Source organism: Ixodes scapularis, unplaced genomic scaffold, assembly GCF_016920785.2.
Source record: "Ixodes scapularis isolate PalLabHiFi unplaced genomic scaffold, ASM1692078v2 ptg000069l_1___fragment_2___debris__unscaffolded, whole genome shotgun sequence".
NCBI classification, from domain to species: domain Eukaryota; kingdom Metazoa; phylum Arthropoda; class Arachnida; order Ixodida; family Ixodidae; genus Ixodes; species Ixodes scapularis.
In genome coordinates this window covers 1,816-17,118 of record NW_024609905.1, presented here as the reverse complement: position 1 = coordinate 17,118, position 15,303 = coordinate 1,816, and the positions used below count along the sequence as shown (strand labels likewise).

The 15,303-nt window shown below is 44.1% G+C and overlaps 1 protein-coding gene across 1 annotated transcript; it reads left to right on the top strand.

Moving 5' to 3' along the window:
* Nucleotides 1-1,175: 1,175 nt before the first annotated feature.
* LOC115329514 (N-terminal kinase-like protein) lies at nt 1,176-15,059 on the top strand (the record flags this gene model as incomplete). The annotated part of the gene is given in 7 exon segments (XM_042287644.1): nt 1,176-1,393; nt 2,535-2,625; nt 4,627-4,782; nt 5,545-5,703; nt 11,475-11,582; nt 14,044-14,250; nt 14,997-15,059. Coding segments are annotated over 7 exon segments (897 nt in total), but the record flags the coding sequence as incomplete, so codon positions are not given.
* Between the last annotated feature and the right edge of the window lie 244 nt (nt 15,060-15,303).

Sequence of the window (15,303 nt, the reverse complement as noted above, 5' to 3'; positions counted from 1 at the left end):
ACAGCACCATGATATATGATGTGAATGCGGTCTTATTAGCGCGTGTGGATTTTAGTTTTATATTAACACTTGTAAAATGTTCATATAAATAAAACTAATTGTCACATTTCTTTTTGCCGGGCTAACAAAACTCTGTCAACCCATTTTTTTTCTTTAGCGATCTGGTACCTTCTAGCATATTAACTAATTTATTATTATTTATAAAAGATATAAGAACGAAGTAGTTCATTGCCTCAAACTGTCAAGTTCCATCGTGAATTTAATGAAATTCATCAAAGGAAAGCACAATACGTAACATTTATGCAGCGATACTTAACCCTCCTCAAACATTTGTGCAAGGAATGAACCAATACATTGAATTCCATACAACTTGTTTAAAGTTATATGGCCCAAGTCGGGTCGCTCCCAGTAATAAGTAACTGTAAAGTAATTGCATTACTTTACTTTTTAAAAGTAATTTGTCATTGTAATTAATTACTTTTCATCTAGTAGTAATTGTCATTGTAGTTAAACTGCTTTTGAATCAAAGTAATTGTAATCGAATTACATTTTGAAAGTAATTTACCCGTGTATGTCGGATACATACGAAAACACTCGCCAGTAAATCTTCTGTCAGTTCCGATTTACCCGAAAAACTCAGAACTCCAGTTGCTTCACAATATTTAGTATACACTAGCTTACCTACGCCCTTACGTTGTGTGCATAATATTCGCCGGTATTGTCCTGCTGTTTTCCAGATAATCAACCGGCGGGATCCCCTTTGCGGTCCCAATAAACTCTTGCCATCACTTTCGTCCCCGGAGCTTTTCGTCTAATATTTTCAGAGGGGGAGGGCACCCGAAATGCCTCTACTGCATAGACTGTTGTTTTGTTTCTGGGTCCCACTGGTAAAGCCACGCCTCATACCTACATGGAGAGATAGCTCGCATCTTGCATGGGGCACAGGAATCCGCTAGGCAAGCGTTTTCTACTTGCCAGGAGAGGGTGCTAATAATTCCTAGCCACTTTTGGGACCACTTTCAATAGATGGGTGGCATAGGATGCTTAGCACACCAGATAAAGACGTGTTACGTGCACCGTAGCACTGCCTCTGCGGCGTATTTTGGCAACTCGTTTGGCAGGCCGAGCAGCCGCCCCATTCGTAATCACGTCTCGCGCCCATCTGACAGAAAGGGTTGGGGTTCCTGACGATCGACTGCGGCCTGAGCCACAACAACATCTGCTTGACGTCCGTCTTCGTGGACAAGGCGGGCGAATGGAAGATTGGAGGCGTGGACTACATGTGCCCGGCCACCGAGGCCCCGCCCGCCAAGACGCTGCCCTCCCTGGACCGCTACAACCCCCCGGAGTTGTCCAACCCCTCTTCCGGAAGGGCCAAGCCCGGACCAAAGTGGTACGACGGTCCCTGAGGCTCGGTGATCTTAGGCGCTTGGTCTCGAGCCGTGGCCACACTGCTGCCATGTTGTACATCAGAGACGGTGTTTGCTGCATGTGTGAGGACAGCATTATCTACGGACGTGCCCGAAGTATGGTTGCAGCATGTTCGTTTTATACGTATGTATGCTTCGTGAGAGGACCTTCGTACGTGGAAGAAACACTCCTCGCACAGTGTCCGCAAACTCCTTTGTACAATCTGTCGGCATTGTAGCTGCGGCTTTAGGGTTGCATGTTTTCGGGCTGAAAGGCGGGTGTGTGCGCCACGGCGCGCTAGTCATAGCACACGTGAATCTGAAACGTGATTATGGTGATAAAGACGATGGCAAATAAGAAATCGACATCGCTTCTAGCAGTTCTTTGTTTTTGTGAATTTTTATTGTGTTTACTGCTACACTGCAATCGCATTAAAATCAAGTGCGCTTAATCCCATTGGAGGCATGGTCCAGCATTTCCCTCTAATCCATTCAGTTTGGAAGCCCAGCATCTTTGCTTTTTGTGGGAATTAGCTGGAGGTTGTGATAGTTTGTGTGTTTTTAATTTTACGTGTTACATGCCAGAAAACCGGTATCTGTAATTTTTTTTGGGGGGGGCATTCATTTGGGATTTCATGGTAGTGCCTTACCTTACTACACCTGGCTTAGTATAAGCGCATTGTGCTGTTTGCAGTTCCAAAGAAAAACTATGACACATTACAAACCATAATTTTCTTAGAGGGGCCACTAAAGTCGATTTTGGGTTTGTCTATTTATGGCGTCAACTTAATCTATGCGCCATAAGCGCCCTAAAATAATCCAACATTACTATCATGCATGTCCTTCTTCCCCATTATAGATGCAATCAAACTTGGCAGCACATCACTTTTCTGATATATATCTCGGAAAAGGGGGTCTGTTGGTATGTTTGGTCGAGTTTTCAATATGGAAAAATGCCACACGTATTGTAATTTTGGGTTTTCTAGGATGCTAGGACACATAGATTGATTTCACGCCGTGAAAGGACGATTTCAGAAAGCGCATTAGTGGCCCTTTAAGGGCACTTGAATGATTAAATGTAATTGTTTTCTCCGTAAACATTTTTTTTATCTTCCTTTTGTTTAGGGCTCGCGACAGCTGGGGTCTTGGCTGTCTCATTTGGGAAGCCTTCAACGGCCCCCTGCCCAAGGCTTCGGCCCTCGAATCTCCGGGCAAGGTATGTGCCACTAAAAAGCAATTTTGCTGGGCTATTGCACTAACCTCGGCTCATCCTCGGCTGTTTACTGCACTTACCCAATTCTAACTCTCACCATTCTGTAAGAAAAATATGCCTTAAACTCCGTATGTGTTAGAATCAGGGCAAGAACTAAAATCGGGAGTAAGTTTTAAGCGTTGCTCTGGGGCGGCGGTTTTCAACCATCAATGTTTCGCGGACCCCTTGTGGATCGGCAGAGATGATGGAGGACCCTGTTCAGGGTGAGGGGAGGGGGAAGGTATAGGGTAAATATAATAATAATTGAATAAATGGATTTAAGTAAGGGCTAGTGTAGAGTAGACCTTTTTTATTGACATGCACACGAGGAAACTCGCCCAAAATCTTAACATTTATTCTCGACCTCGAAAAAAAACTTTCATTGCCGGGCTTGACTGATGAACGTGGACCCCTAGAATGCCTTTGCGGACCCCGAAAGGTCCGCGGACCCCCATTTGAGAACCACTGCTCTGGGGTATAAAACTGGGTGCGCGTCAGAATCGGGGGCACATCACGGTCGGGGAAATATGACATAATTGAAATTTACAGCCGGACATGATGTTTCCCAAGTGTGTTGTCATTTCTTATTTTTTTTAGTATTGAAGTCTAGTGTCCTGGTTTTTGTTTTTAACTCTTAAATTTTTAGGAATGCAAAAGTAATGATGATTTTTACTTTCTGTAAAAATGTTTTCTTCTTCTGAATGGCAGCTGTGCAACTTTGTAACCTTCAGTGAAGGTTAAGGTTGTTTCATCTTTAGTCACAAGCGCATAAATCTGTCTGTTCCTTTATTTTCTCTTTCTTGCGTCCGGGAACAGCCAAAGCCTAAATGCTGGTACGCACAAATACATTTTAAAAACAAACTAAAACAACAAAATAACACTGATGCTAAAAAGAAAAAAAACACACTGACTTTAATAACGCTGAATGCTTAGGGCAGCTTTAAATGAGCGTTCACTATCAAAGATATTGACTTCTGTGCCAAGTGTATCAAAACTAGTAATTTGGACATGCAAGAGGGAAGGGAAAGTGAACATAGGTCTTGCACGTAGAACGTGTCAGGGTTATGATCATTCATGCGTGGAACAGATAAAGAAAGCAAGACACGTTCCATGTATGGCTTTCTGTAAAAATACTAGTCTCAAAAATTTCGCTGATCCACTACTGATGTCTGCAAAATTCATCCTGTGTAACATGAACTCGTGACTAAAAAAAATCCTGCCAACTGTAATAACAGTCATACGCAATATGTGCTGGCCTCCCCTCTGAACATGTTCTAACCTCTCCGAGCCTGCCACACTTGGACAGTTCCAAACCACAGACCCAAACTCAAGTTTTGAACTGCGAGCTCAGTATACGACCGCTTTCGCCAGACTGCAGAAGCGGTCGGCACACCTTGGGTAAAGGGTGTGGGTGCAGCTAATATACATAAATAATTTTCGTTTTTTTTTTGTTTTTTTTTTAATAATGGGGGTGTGGCCCTTATATGGTTTGTTTGTAAACTTTGATACTAGCCAACTACCAGCTCTAGCAGAAGCATTTGAAGTGTTAAAATTCTCAGATATTTGACTGACTTTCAAATCTGTCGGCTCATTATCGTATTACCTTTATGTCTTCATTTTGCAGCCTGCAGAAGCTTCTAAAGTGCTAAAAAAATCAATTTAATTTTTTAGATTTTTGTAGGCACTGCAAATATTTTGAAACATTTGTCTGTTTGGCTGACTGCATTGGAAAGAAGGGGAATTATGCTCCGATGCCACAACCTACTGTTTCCTTTAAAATAATCTTTTTTTGGGGTGTCTATGTCAGTTTATCTTTTTCCATCATGTGTCTCAATCTCTCCTGAGCACACTTCGGTGATCTTGAGACGCCATTCAATGCACACTCGCTCAATTCGTGTTTGAGGTTATTGGATGAATGGAAGGAATTGAGAGCAAAGTTTACAGTGCTCAAACTTGTGCTTGCAGATCCCGAAGCCCCTTTCATCAGCATACAGTCAGCTAACCAACTCCACCTGCAATTCTCGGCCCAGTCCAAATGACATTGTCACCCGGTGTCGTTCGTCTGGTGGGTTCCTCAAGAACAGCTTTGTGGACACCATGCTCTTTATCGAGGAGATACAGGTTTGTTGGGGATCGAATTTCTGGGCCAGTGTGCTTCGTTCGTACTGTTTGCATTTTTACTTTATATGAATTGATACTAAGGACATGATTATTTATTTATTTATCTTGTACTGCCGGCCATCGACACAAGAGATGGCGCAACGAACGCCACCAACGAACGAGCATACAGCGCCGAGAGCCAGCGTCTTTAGCAGACAATCTTTTCGACTCAAAAGCGGCGCGCGTTCCGCAGGCGGCGACAGTCGCAGAAACAAAAACAGGCGCGGTAACAACAAGGAACTGCAGTTCCTTCTCTGATAAATACGCCAGCTCTCGGCGTCGTCTGCTCGTTCGTTGGTGGCAGTTGGCGTCGCGACCGCTTGCGCCATCTCTTGTCTCTCGTGCCAAACCGCGCCGTGTTGTTTGCAGACCGGTGGCGTCGCTGCGTTTCCATAGGAGCTAAGCCTTTTTCTTTCTTTACTTTTTCCTCAGGTAAGTTCGCTCTTTGCAAATTTTACAAAAAAAAATGCACCATCTGTGGGCAACGCTGCACAAAGTCGTAGCGCGATAGGTTAAGAGGCCGAATTTTCCAGTCGATTTAGAGAGCCTGCCGTCTTCTTGAATCGCCCGGTATTTTAAAAGGTGCTTTCTTGACTATGAATATGACATCACTTGCTGTTCTTACTTACCTCAAAGTACACTTTATTTTCCCCTGAGACTTTCTCAAAAATTGTGTCACTGGTTTTCATCCCCTGAATGCAGCTTGTGTTTGTGTCTTTCTAGATCAAGGACAGCACAGCCAAGAACCGTTTCTTTGCGGGACTTCCTGCCATGATGGACAACTTCCCACCCAACGTGTGCAAGTACAAGATCCTGCCACAGCTCATCAACTCCTTTGAGTTTGGGGACGCGGGTTCGTCAGTACTCACGCCGCTGTTCAAGGTGCGCTTCAAGCCTAAGCCCTGTTTCAGGCTGCTTTTAGTGGGCCACTGGAATGAATTTCAGGATATTATACTTCTATCACACAGCAAGGTTAATGTAGGTTAATGTCATTTCCATTAAGGGGGCCATGAAACGATTTTTCAACTTTTTCCTTCTTAGCTTTCCTACTCAACTCACAAAGCGTGCAGCTTACCAAACAGTTCAAGGAGGAGGAGAGGAGGAACTCCCCTCTTGCTCGGACCCTTGTTTGTGTACCCGGACATCGCCATTCTCCCCCTACAAAATTAGCCCGTCGCTCAAAATTCTGACAAAAGTTCTTTCCCACGCCGTTCACCCCTAAGTTGACAATGCTGTGGAAGCTACGTGCTCGTTGGGCCAGCCACACTTCTATCTTTTGCTATATGATCATGCTCCCTCACGCATACCCACGCTCGAAGAATGGGGTCGGGTGATAAAAAGAAGACGGCTGATTAGTCCGGAAAGCACGTAGCTCCCACCACACTGTCAACTTAGGTGTGAAGGGAATATAGTGAGGTCGAGTGTCACGTGACTTGCGTTGGAGCCAGGTGACATGCTTTGGGTACCGCAGATGCATTGCAGTGAAAAGGCAGAGCTTTCGAAGGGAAAAAGGTATGAAATAGTCCGCTATATCTTTAAATTTTCGTACCGACAATCAGGCTTTTGACTTTCTTTCTACCTTCTTTCTTTTGGCCCACTAAACGATATGCTATTAGTAAACTTGCAATCTAAATTCATCTATCCTGGCCCAAGATTCATTTCGTGGCCCCTTTAATATACATTGCGTGATCGGCCAATCAAAGCGTGCCAAAGATAAAAAGAAGGACGAAGAAAACAAGGAAGACGTGAGACAGACTGAAAAATAAGCAAACAAGATCAGTACCACAGCCGACAGATGATCGAGCGCGGCAAGCCTTTACGATTCAATTGTAAATAGCGTGAAGAAATTGGTTGCTTAAATTAATATTGACATCTTTAAAAGCAACAATATTAGGATTGTGAGCTAATTTGCCAATCACATAATTTGATGGAAATGGCCAACCTTGCTCATTCATCAAAGTGTAGTTATAGTTTAATGTAGTACTGGCTGGGTTCTGATTTTATCACACAGCTGTGCCAGTGGCACAAGGGGAAATTCTCACTCACTTGTTACACCCACACTAAGGCCACTTTTGTTTCTGGTACTACAGTCGAACCTCGATATAACGAACTTCAATGTAACGAAATCCTCGATTTAACGAAGTATTTTATTTTTCATAATTTCTTGCCCATAGACCCCATGTATTTTTAGTCCCTATATAACGAAGTCTATTTTGCTGCTATTTCAATATAACGAAGTGCCATTGCCATAGAAGGCAATAAATAAATCAACTCTAAAAAACAACTTCGCAAAAAAATTGTGGTTAAAAAAAAAAAATTATGCGCAAACGCGAGCGCTTGATAGGTTACTTCACGGGGACAGGCCTTCCAATGTTCCTAGGCTGCCCGAGGATGCGGCGCCGGTAGCGCCGGTGAGGCATGCGGCAAAGCGGATTCCGCGAGGCTGGCTAGAAAATGCCGAGCAAAAAGTTAACACGGCATAACAGCATCACCACTGACATTCACTGATCATCATAGTCCACTGTACCGCGGGTAGCGCGGGAGCCAACTTCAGCGGGGGAGCGACGTGATGGCGTGACCGCGCGACCGCACGGGCAGTGCCATCTAGGAGAAGACCGAAAAGACCGATTATCATCTTGCGAGCGTGATGTAAAGCAAAGGCGCAAGCACACTGTGGGCGCAAGGGGGCAAGTAAACTGTGCGGTCAAGAGTGCTGTGTAGGTTGGAAACATTGGCACCGCCTAAACCGCCTAAACTAAACAGCTTTATTTGTTACCCGGGCGGTTCACTTACGTGCTTGCTGCCATAAGGAAACGTAAAGTTCTTTCTTTGGATGAGAAAGCAAACGTTTTGGACGCCATCCTGAAGAAACTGCCGAGATCACGAGCACTCGGGAAGTGCTCGACGCAATGGACGTACTGAGGAGGTACACGGCGTCGCATGGGCAGCAAGATGCCGTGCAAGCGCTCTGGGCGCTCGAACGCCGTATGACGCCGCCGACGCCGCTGCTACTGTCGGACAAGGCGCAAGCAAAACTCGCGGACTACTTTGCCCCTAAATAAATGTCATTTTCGGTGAGTTTTCATACCCGTAAAATGTTTCGGAATTTTTTTTTTCGCATGCTAAAGCCAAATTTCGATTTAGCGAAATTTCAATGTAACGAAGTAAATTGCGAATTTTACTGACTTCGTTACATCGAGGTTCAACTGTATTTGATGAGGTTCCCAAATGTCAGTTTCCGCGGAAATCTGGAAAATGAGTGCGAAGTTTCTTTTAATAATTGGTATAGCAACCTTTCGTAACGTCAGTAACGTAATGCGACAAAGCAGTCAGTTAAGTTACATAATGCAACTCACTTAACAGTTCCTACCATATACAGTCGAACCCGGCTACAACGAAATTGATGGTCCGCAAAAAAAAATTCGTTGTAGCGAAAATTTTTTATTGTGAAATTCACAAAAAAAATTGCATACCTGAACTGGTAGAGTACAAAAATCTGTACAAACCATGTGTACATAGCCTTGCCGAGCTCTTCATGCGCCGACAATGTCAGTTTCTTTCACTTGGCCGATGCCCCCAATGCAAGAGCCTTTTCGATTGCATTTTTCAACTTGAGGATCGTCGACGAAGAACTCGGGGAAATTCCAAACTTTTCCGCAATGACAGCTTTCTGCTGTCCACTTGCAACCTCGGCCAGGGTGTGAGCTTTATCTTCTAAAGATAAAAACTTTTGCGTTTTGCTTGGCGGTGGTTGTCCAAAAAGCCCGTGTACTGTACTCGGAAAAGGACAACCGCCAAAACAAAGAAGACGACTGAACTTCGGCTTTGGATAGTCTGCAGCAGAGGATTATCAAGCCAAGAGCTAGGGTGAAGCCATAGAGTTATTATAATGTACGCTAGAGGTTCAACTGGCGCTAGTGTCTATGCGACTTCCGTGACGCAAATTGATGCAGACAGCAACCAGTCTACTTTTGCGGTGCTCCTCTGCTTTCCTATGGGAAAACGCACATGCATTTTGTCTCTTCGCCGGAAAATAACACGGAACACTTTGGTTATTTTGGTCGTACCGAATAGCATGTACCTTGATTAACACTGTAAAAGTGTAATTGCTTTAGTTAGTGCATTCTTCTTCATCAGTGAACGATATTTAACTTCGCTACATTTTAGTCCCAAACGTGTGTTCCGCAGCAGGTCTGTAAAAACAAGCGACGATTCAAAGCAAAATTACAATCGAAACAAACATAGAGTGTGTGGAAGGCTCGCCAGCATTCCGGTGATGCTTATATATTTATAATATGCCAGTCAGTCACTATATGAAAATGATCCCGTCGTGCATGAGCGGATAAAAACCTTCAGAACGTAGAGAATAAAGTCCGTGGGCTATGAAAGGTGCCTCTTCGTATTGTTTTCTCTGCCGGGCAGCTGTTATTGCGCACTTGTTCTCAAAGCTATCGAGCGCGCGGGTGATATTTTGAACGCAGAACCAGCAGCTTCGCTCTGGGCAGAAAGAATAAAGCGGTATTTATTTATTTAAAATCGGAACAGATTACGTAGCCTTCAATTTATTTTGATCGTACATGCACTGCGAGTTACTCATCCAGTGTTACTGCGTAGTTCTGTCCGCCGCTCTTGATTTTCCAGATGTCCTTCGTTCGTTTGGCATGTATAGCCCCCATGCTAGAAATCGCCGACGCCGCGTTCGCACTAACAGTGTCCGACAGTGCACATAAATACACGTACGAAGTCGTTTTAGCACCGTTTTTAATGCAACAAATTCTAAAGAAAAACGCCGTAACTGACCAATTATTTCGTCGGCCTGACTGAGAAGTGTTCCAAGCTACCTAGTACGTACGAATTATTCGGGATATTTTCTCTTATGATCGAGCGCAGGGAGAAAATGCACTCACATTTTCCCATAGAAATGCATTACCAAAAGTCCATTTTCGACTGGTTGCTGTCTGCTTCAATTTGCGTCAGCACACTAGCGCCACTTGAACCTCTAGCGTACATTATAATAACTATGGGTGAAGCCAACATTGGTACAACAGCGAAGGATGTTTGGAAAGGCCAGCCTCATCGTTGTCGCCATCGAGTAATGGCGGCCTGCACGCCCAGTCAACGTTGCGCTCGGGTTTCGGTTAGTGGCAGTTTTTGGTGGCGCAACACTTGATTTAAACTTTATAGTAGACATATTTTATGTGCCAAAATGCACCAAAGTGCTCGAAAGTTTGTTTTTCGTACAGAAAATTTAACTTTCAAATTTGAAATTGTTCTGTAAATTCCGTTCAAGCGGAACGGCACAAGAAACAGTGTGCGCCATAGTGAGAATTTTTATGCATTGACTCCTATGGACCGTTGACGGGGAACCGAAAAATATTCGTTGAACTAGAAATTTGGTTGAAGCGACGTTCGTTGAAGCGGGGTTCGACTGTACGGTAATACCATTTTGTAATACTCACTATTGTAATATTCTGAGAGGTTTGCCACCCCCAAACTATGACCCACCCCTGTTTTTGGCATGACTTGCTTTTTTTTTCCTCAAAAACACCGAAGTACAGTTTACTTCTACAGTCTTAGCTCGTCATAACAGACCTTGATTTTGACCAAGATTTCGGTCTGTTGTAAAAGGGGTACCGTAGAATATTGTGCATCCGCCCATTCCACATTAAGCGCCCATTTTATATGTAAAATTGATGACCAGACAAGTGCCCATTCAAAGTTTGAGTGGGCGCTTGCCCGGTATTTTACGGTATGTTGTATGCAGATATGAAGTTGAGTCAATGGTATATAGAGGAAAACAAACCAAACTTCACAAATCGGTATGTTATATCCAAATGTCTCTTGTAACCAGGTGTATTGCAATGCGCTTTGACTGTAGTAATTACAGGGCCCTGGCCAATGGTGACCTCGGCGGGAAGGGGTTACTTGGCCACGACGGAGGATAAGAGAACATTGTTGACTGGGAAGGACAGTCGCCTTTGGTTCATTGCCCCTCGCTGCGATCACAAGTTTTGCAACTCACAAAATTTAAAACCAGCATTTTTTTTTTCAACTTTATTTTTATTGCACATTGAAAGTCAGTCCACTCCTTATTTTCACCCAATTTGCTCCGGATGCTGGGCGGTCTATCTCTCAGGATTTTATGGTAGTCACATTTTCTCGACCTTCCCTCTCTGTGTTGCGCTCCGTTTTTTCTTTTGAATTATCTTAATTAAATGGCAGCCTGCCTGCCTATTCAATTCCCCACATTACCACTCTGAAACAAAAACAGGTACCAGAACTTCACTAATCTTCTCAATAGTAGAATTTAGCTTGGTGACCAAGAGAATCTGACTTTGCTTGTATAGGGACCTCTCTACCAGAAGTAATGATATGTGAGACAGTTTATGAATTGCACAAAGGGTTGAAAGATTAAGCCCACCTATAGACCATTTCAATCTCGCTTTTTGGCCAGGGCCATTTTTATTGTTTGTGTGCACGGCATGTGCATTGCTCGCCTTCTGACGGTGGGCTGTGGAGATTGCACGCTGGGCCGTGGCTTTGTAAACATTGAAGTGGTGTATAGCGGGACTTAAGATTAACATTGTATAATGTCAATATCTAGTTTGATGTGCATTCGGTTTTGAGAGTGATGCTTGTCCCATTCACTGCAGATTGGTCGGATGCTGGATGCAGACGAGTATCAGAAGAAGATTGTCCCCTGCGTGGTCAAACTCTTTTCGTCCAAGGACCGGGCAACTAGGGCAAGGCTTCTGCAGCAGGTACGTCTGGCTGTTTACAGGAGACTGGAAGTACGGCTGAGGCTATAAAGTTCACAAAACCAGTTTGCTAACACTAAGTTAGCATACTGATCCAGCTAACTTTTTGGAGGCAATAAGCTTAGTTTTCGAATCGACAAATGTTAATTTCCTTCTCAGTACAAACAAAGTACCTCCGGCATTACAGACGGTTGCATACAGGTGCTGGTTTCAGTTCAGCTTACTACTATTAACCAGAGGTCCACGATTCTTATATTTGTTCACTCGCTGTAGAGCTCGCTCATCAAAAGTGTAATTAAACTGATTCAGCTGTTTATAAAAAGCGGAATGCTTTCATGAGCTGGTTTCAAAGTCTAGGACATCACGAAAGGTTGTTGCGAAAATATGATAACTTGGGTATACAACAGCCACTCAGTTGGTGCCACCTCTACAGTCAGCAGCAAATGTTTTCGGGGCACAGAAGCACCAGCCGAAATTACTTGCTGCACCTTATGACGGCATGCGGCCACTCTTAAGATTCACGGTTTGAGAATGTGCTTTCTTTCGTGCTTGCAGTCATGTCTTTTTTTACTTGTTTCCATCCAACGCACACAAGGTGCCACTTTGTCAGTTGTCATGCCGTGCGTCTGCCTCGGCCACTGAGATGGGTGATGGAACTCGCATGCTACAGATAACATTTCGTGGTGTCTTGTGCGAGTCCTTGTTATCTCGTGGGTGTTGGATGAAAGCGAGCGAAAAATATGTGACTGCGAACACAAAAGTAAGTGCATGCGAAAAGCGTAAGCCTTGAGAGTGGCAATGCGCCGTCAGGAGGTGCAGCCAGTCTTTTCGTCTGACTGCGCAAACTTCTGTGCCCCCCAAACTTGTTCTGCTGACTGTAGATCACTTAATCATGGGCATGGTGCAAATATGGGTTGCGCAATCAAGTGACAGGACCTTAGGTCACGTGATGTCTTTATTACGTTGTGGCAAACACATTTTGTCGTTATTTGACATGATGTCCGGTCAAGCAGTGTCACTGTTAGGTCATGGTGTCCCGTTACGTGGTTAGTGATGGGATGTCGGGTGGCACGACATCACTATTGTCATGACGTCGTACTGCATGGTGATGTGACGTGATGTCAAGTCACCTGATGCCACAGGACACTCACTTAGTAGCAGTCTTGGGTAAGTTACTTTTAAAAAGTAATTCGTTACAGTTACAGTTACTTTCAGAAAAAAGTAGCGAAGTTACCTTTACAGTTACCGCAACAAAAGAGTAACTCGTTACAGTTACAGTTACTTTTAAAAAGTAACGACGTTACTTTTCAGTTACTTTTCTATAACACAAAAAGAAATTTAAAAAAAACTAGAAAACGCCCCTCACAACGTTTTATTGCGTAAAATTAAAAAGTATGCTTTTTACTTCATATTGTAACTTAGCAGCAGTTGCTTCTCGAAGTTAGTGTTTGAAAGTTTTCACGCCGAGTAGTGGCGCAAATCAAAATATGATACATGCGCAGTGCGGAGTAGTGGCGCTAATAAAATACGAGACATGCGCAGTGCCCTCCACGTGTATTGTTGTTTCACGGTTGATTAACCGGATTAAAAAGCGTTTACATAGAAGAAAGAAAAACCACAACATAGATAGTGCTTCAAGACACTAAGATGTAAGTGCTCAGTCACAAACTACAAGTGCGTGCGTAAAGAAGATATTTCTTCATGAAATCTACACGTGGCTATATTCCGGTCGTCACTTGCGAGAAAGAACGTATTCACAACTTTGTGCAAGGCCAACTTGACACTCGAAATGTCAGAATGGACGATTTGGAAAGTGCAAGGAATGGCTAAATGGCACTCGTTCACTGATATATTATTCGTAAAACACTGGAAAGTAACGACAAAAGTAACGTCGTTACTTTCATCGTTACCTTAGAAAAAAGTAATAGAACTACGGTTACAAGTTACATTTCTAAAAAGTAACTCGTTACAGTTACAAGTTACCAAGAAAGTAACTAAGTTACAGTAATGCATTGCTAGTAACGCGTTACTACCCAAGACTGCTTAGTAGTGGCATCACATGACATGCTCATGGGGTTGGTGTCATGTGACCACGTCACATTGACGACCTCGTGCGACCACCATCTGCTAAATTTAGCAGGACAGTGTCATACATAGCCCTATAGAATCTCCTCGAGTGCCAAACGCACAAATGACGAAAACAAACATTGTGTAACAGTTACCATAGCAACCATTGCTGACACTCTGACGTGGCAGCGCGGCAACGGTTGCTGTAGTAACCATTTGCACAATGTCCGTTTTCATGCACATATTCTTGGTGCTTTAGTCTACGTTCTGCTTATTTTAGACCTTATACACAGGATCAAGGCAATCATGTTTTTTTTATGTAGACAACTGGCATAAGATGCTGTGCCACTTGTGTGTGTTGTTTAACAGCGTGCGCCACCTGTGCACATTCTCCCAGGTGGACCAGTTTATGGACCACCTGAGCCCTGAGGTGGTGAACCAGGAGGTGTTCCCACACGTGGTCCAGGGCTTCTCGGATACCAACCCAACCATCCGGGAGCAGACGGTCAAGGCCATGGTGCACATGGCACCCAAGCTCAACTACCACAACCTCAACGAGGAGGTCATGAAGCACTTTGCCCGCCTGCAGGCCAGGGACGACCAGGTATGTTGCATGTAGTACCCGATTCAATTAATTACTATATTGGTCATTTGATTGCTTGCTATGCTAATGTTCCTTTCAGAATTTATTTGATTTGCTAGCAGCAGAAGCAAAAATCGGATGGTGCCACATGCCAAACACCGACTCCTTTTAAAGCAATAGCTGTTATAAGGACTTCCCAGCTTCATTCGGAGCAACGTCATGCTAGGACGAAAACCCTGTGACGTCATCAATTCACGTGACCACATCCAAGCAGAGTAGTTCACCCCTCGGCCGATAGATGGTGGGCGTGCCTGTGCGTCCAGCGGTACCACGGGTCTCATGCCTGCCTCGGGCTGGAGCAAGTCATCCCGCTATTACAGCGATAGTTGTACGGCACCCGTCTCAGTTTAGTCTTGGGCAGGGACGTTGATTTATCTGTGTGGTGCATCTATTTTCCTACATACTTTAGTGACCTCAAGGCTGTGTTGTGTGCGATCGAGTAAACAAGGAGTGGAATGCATAAAATTGTGTACTCCTATGCGCAGTAACAGCCATCGCTGTCACTTCTTTGCACATTGTGGCAAAAAGCTGCAGACTTTTAAATGCCAACATACAATGTCACTTCCAAGAGTTGTACCTGTAGCTTCACACCAGGCATAGGAAACTGTATGAAACCGACATGAAAATCGTTCCAGTTGTGTCATTCGTTGAGGTAGACGCCGATTGTGTCAGGAACTGAGTGATGGGCTCCCTTTTTTTTTTTGCAGGGGGGGATACGGACCAACACAACTGTGTGCCTTGGCAAGATAGCCTGCCATCTCCATCCTCAGGTATGTGCATTATTACAGTGAAGTTGTTTATGGCTAGGATTCCATAGATTTTTCGTGTGCGTAACCAAAAACTTTGCGCTCGCACGTGCCGCAGGTGCCTTCCCCCGTGAAAGATTTTAAGTAAATAACCAAAATAAAGCATTGACGAATGTGCGTGCAAAATGCCATTTGTTTTAGGCGTTTGCTTTAGAACAACTTAGAGAACACACCCCCTGGGAGGGTCAACTTTTCAACCCTTGGCTTA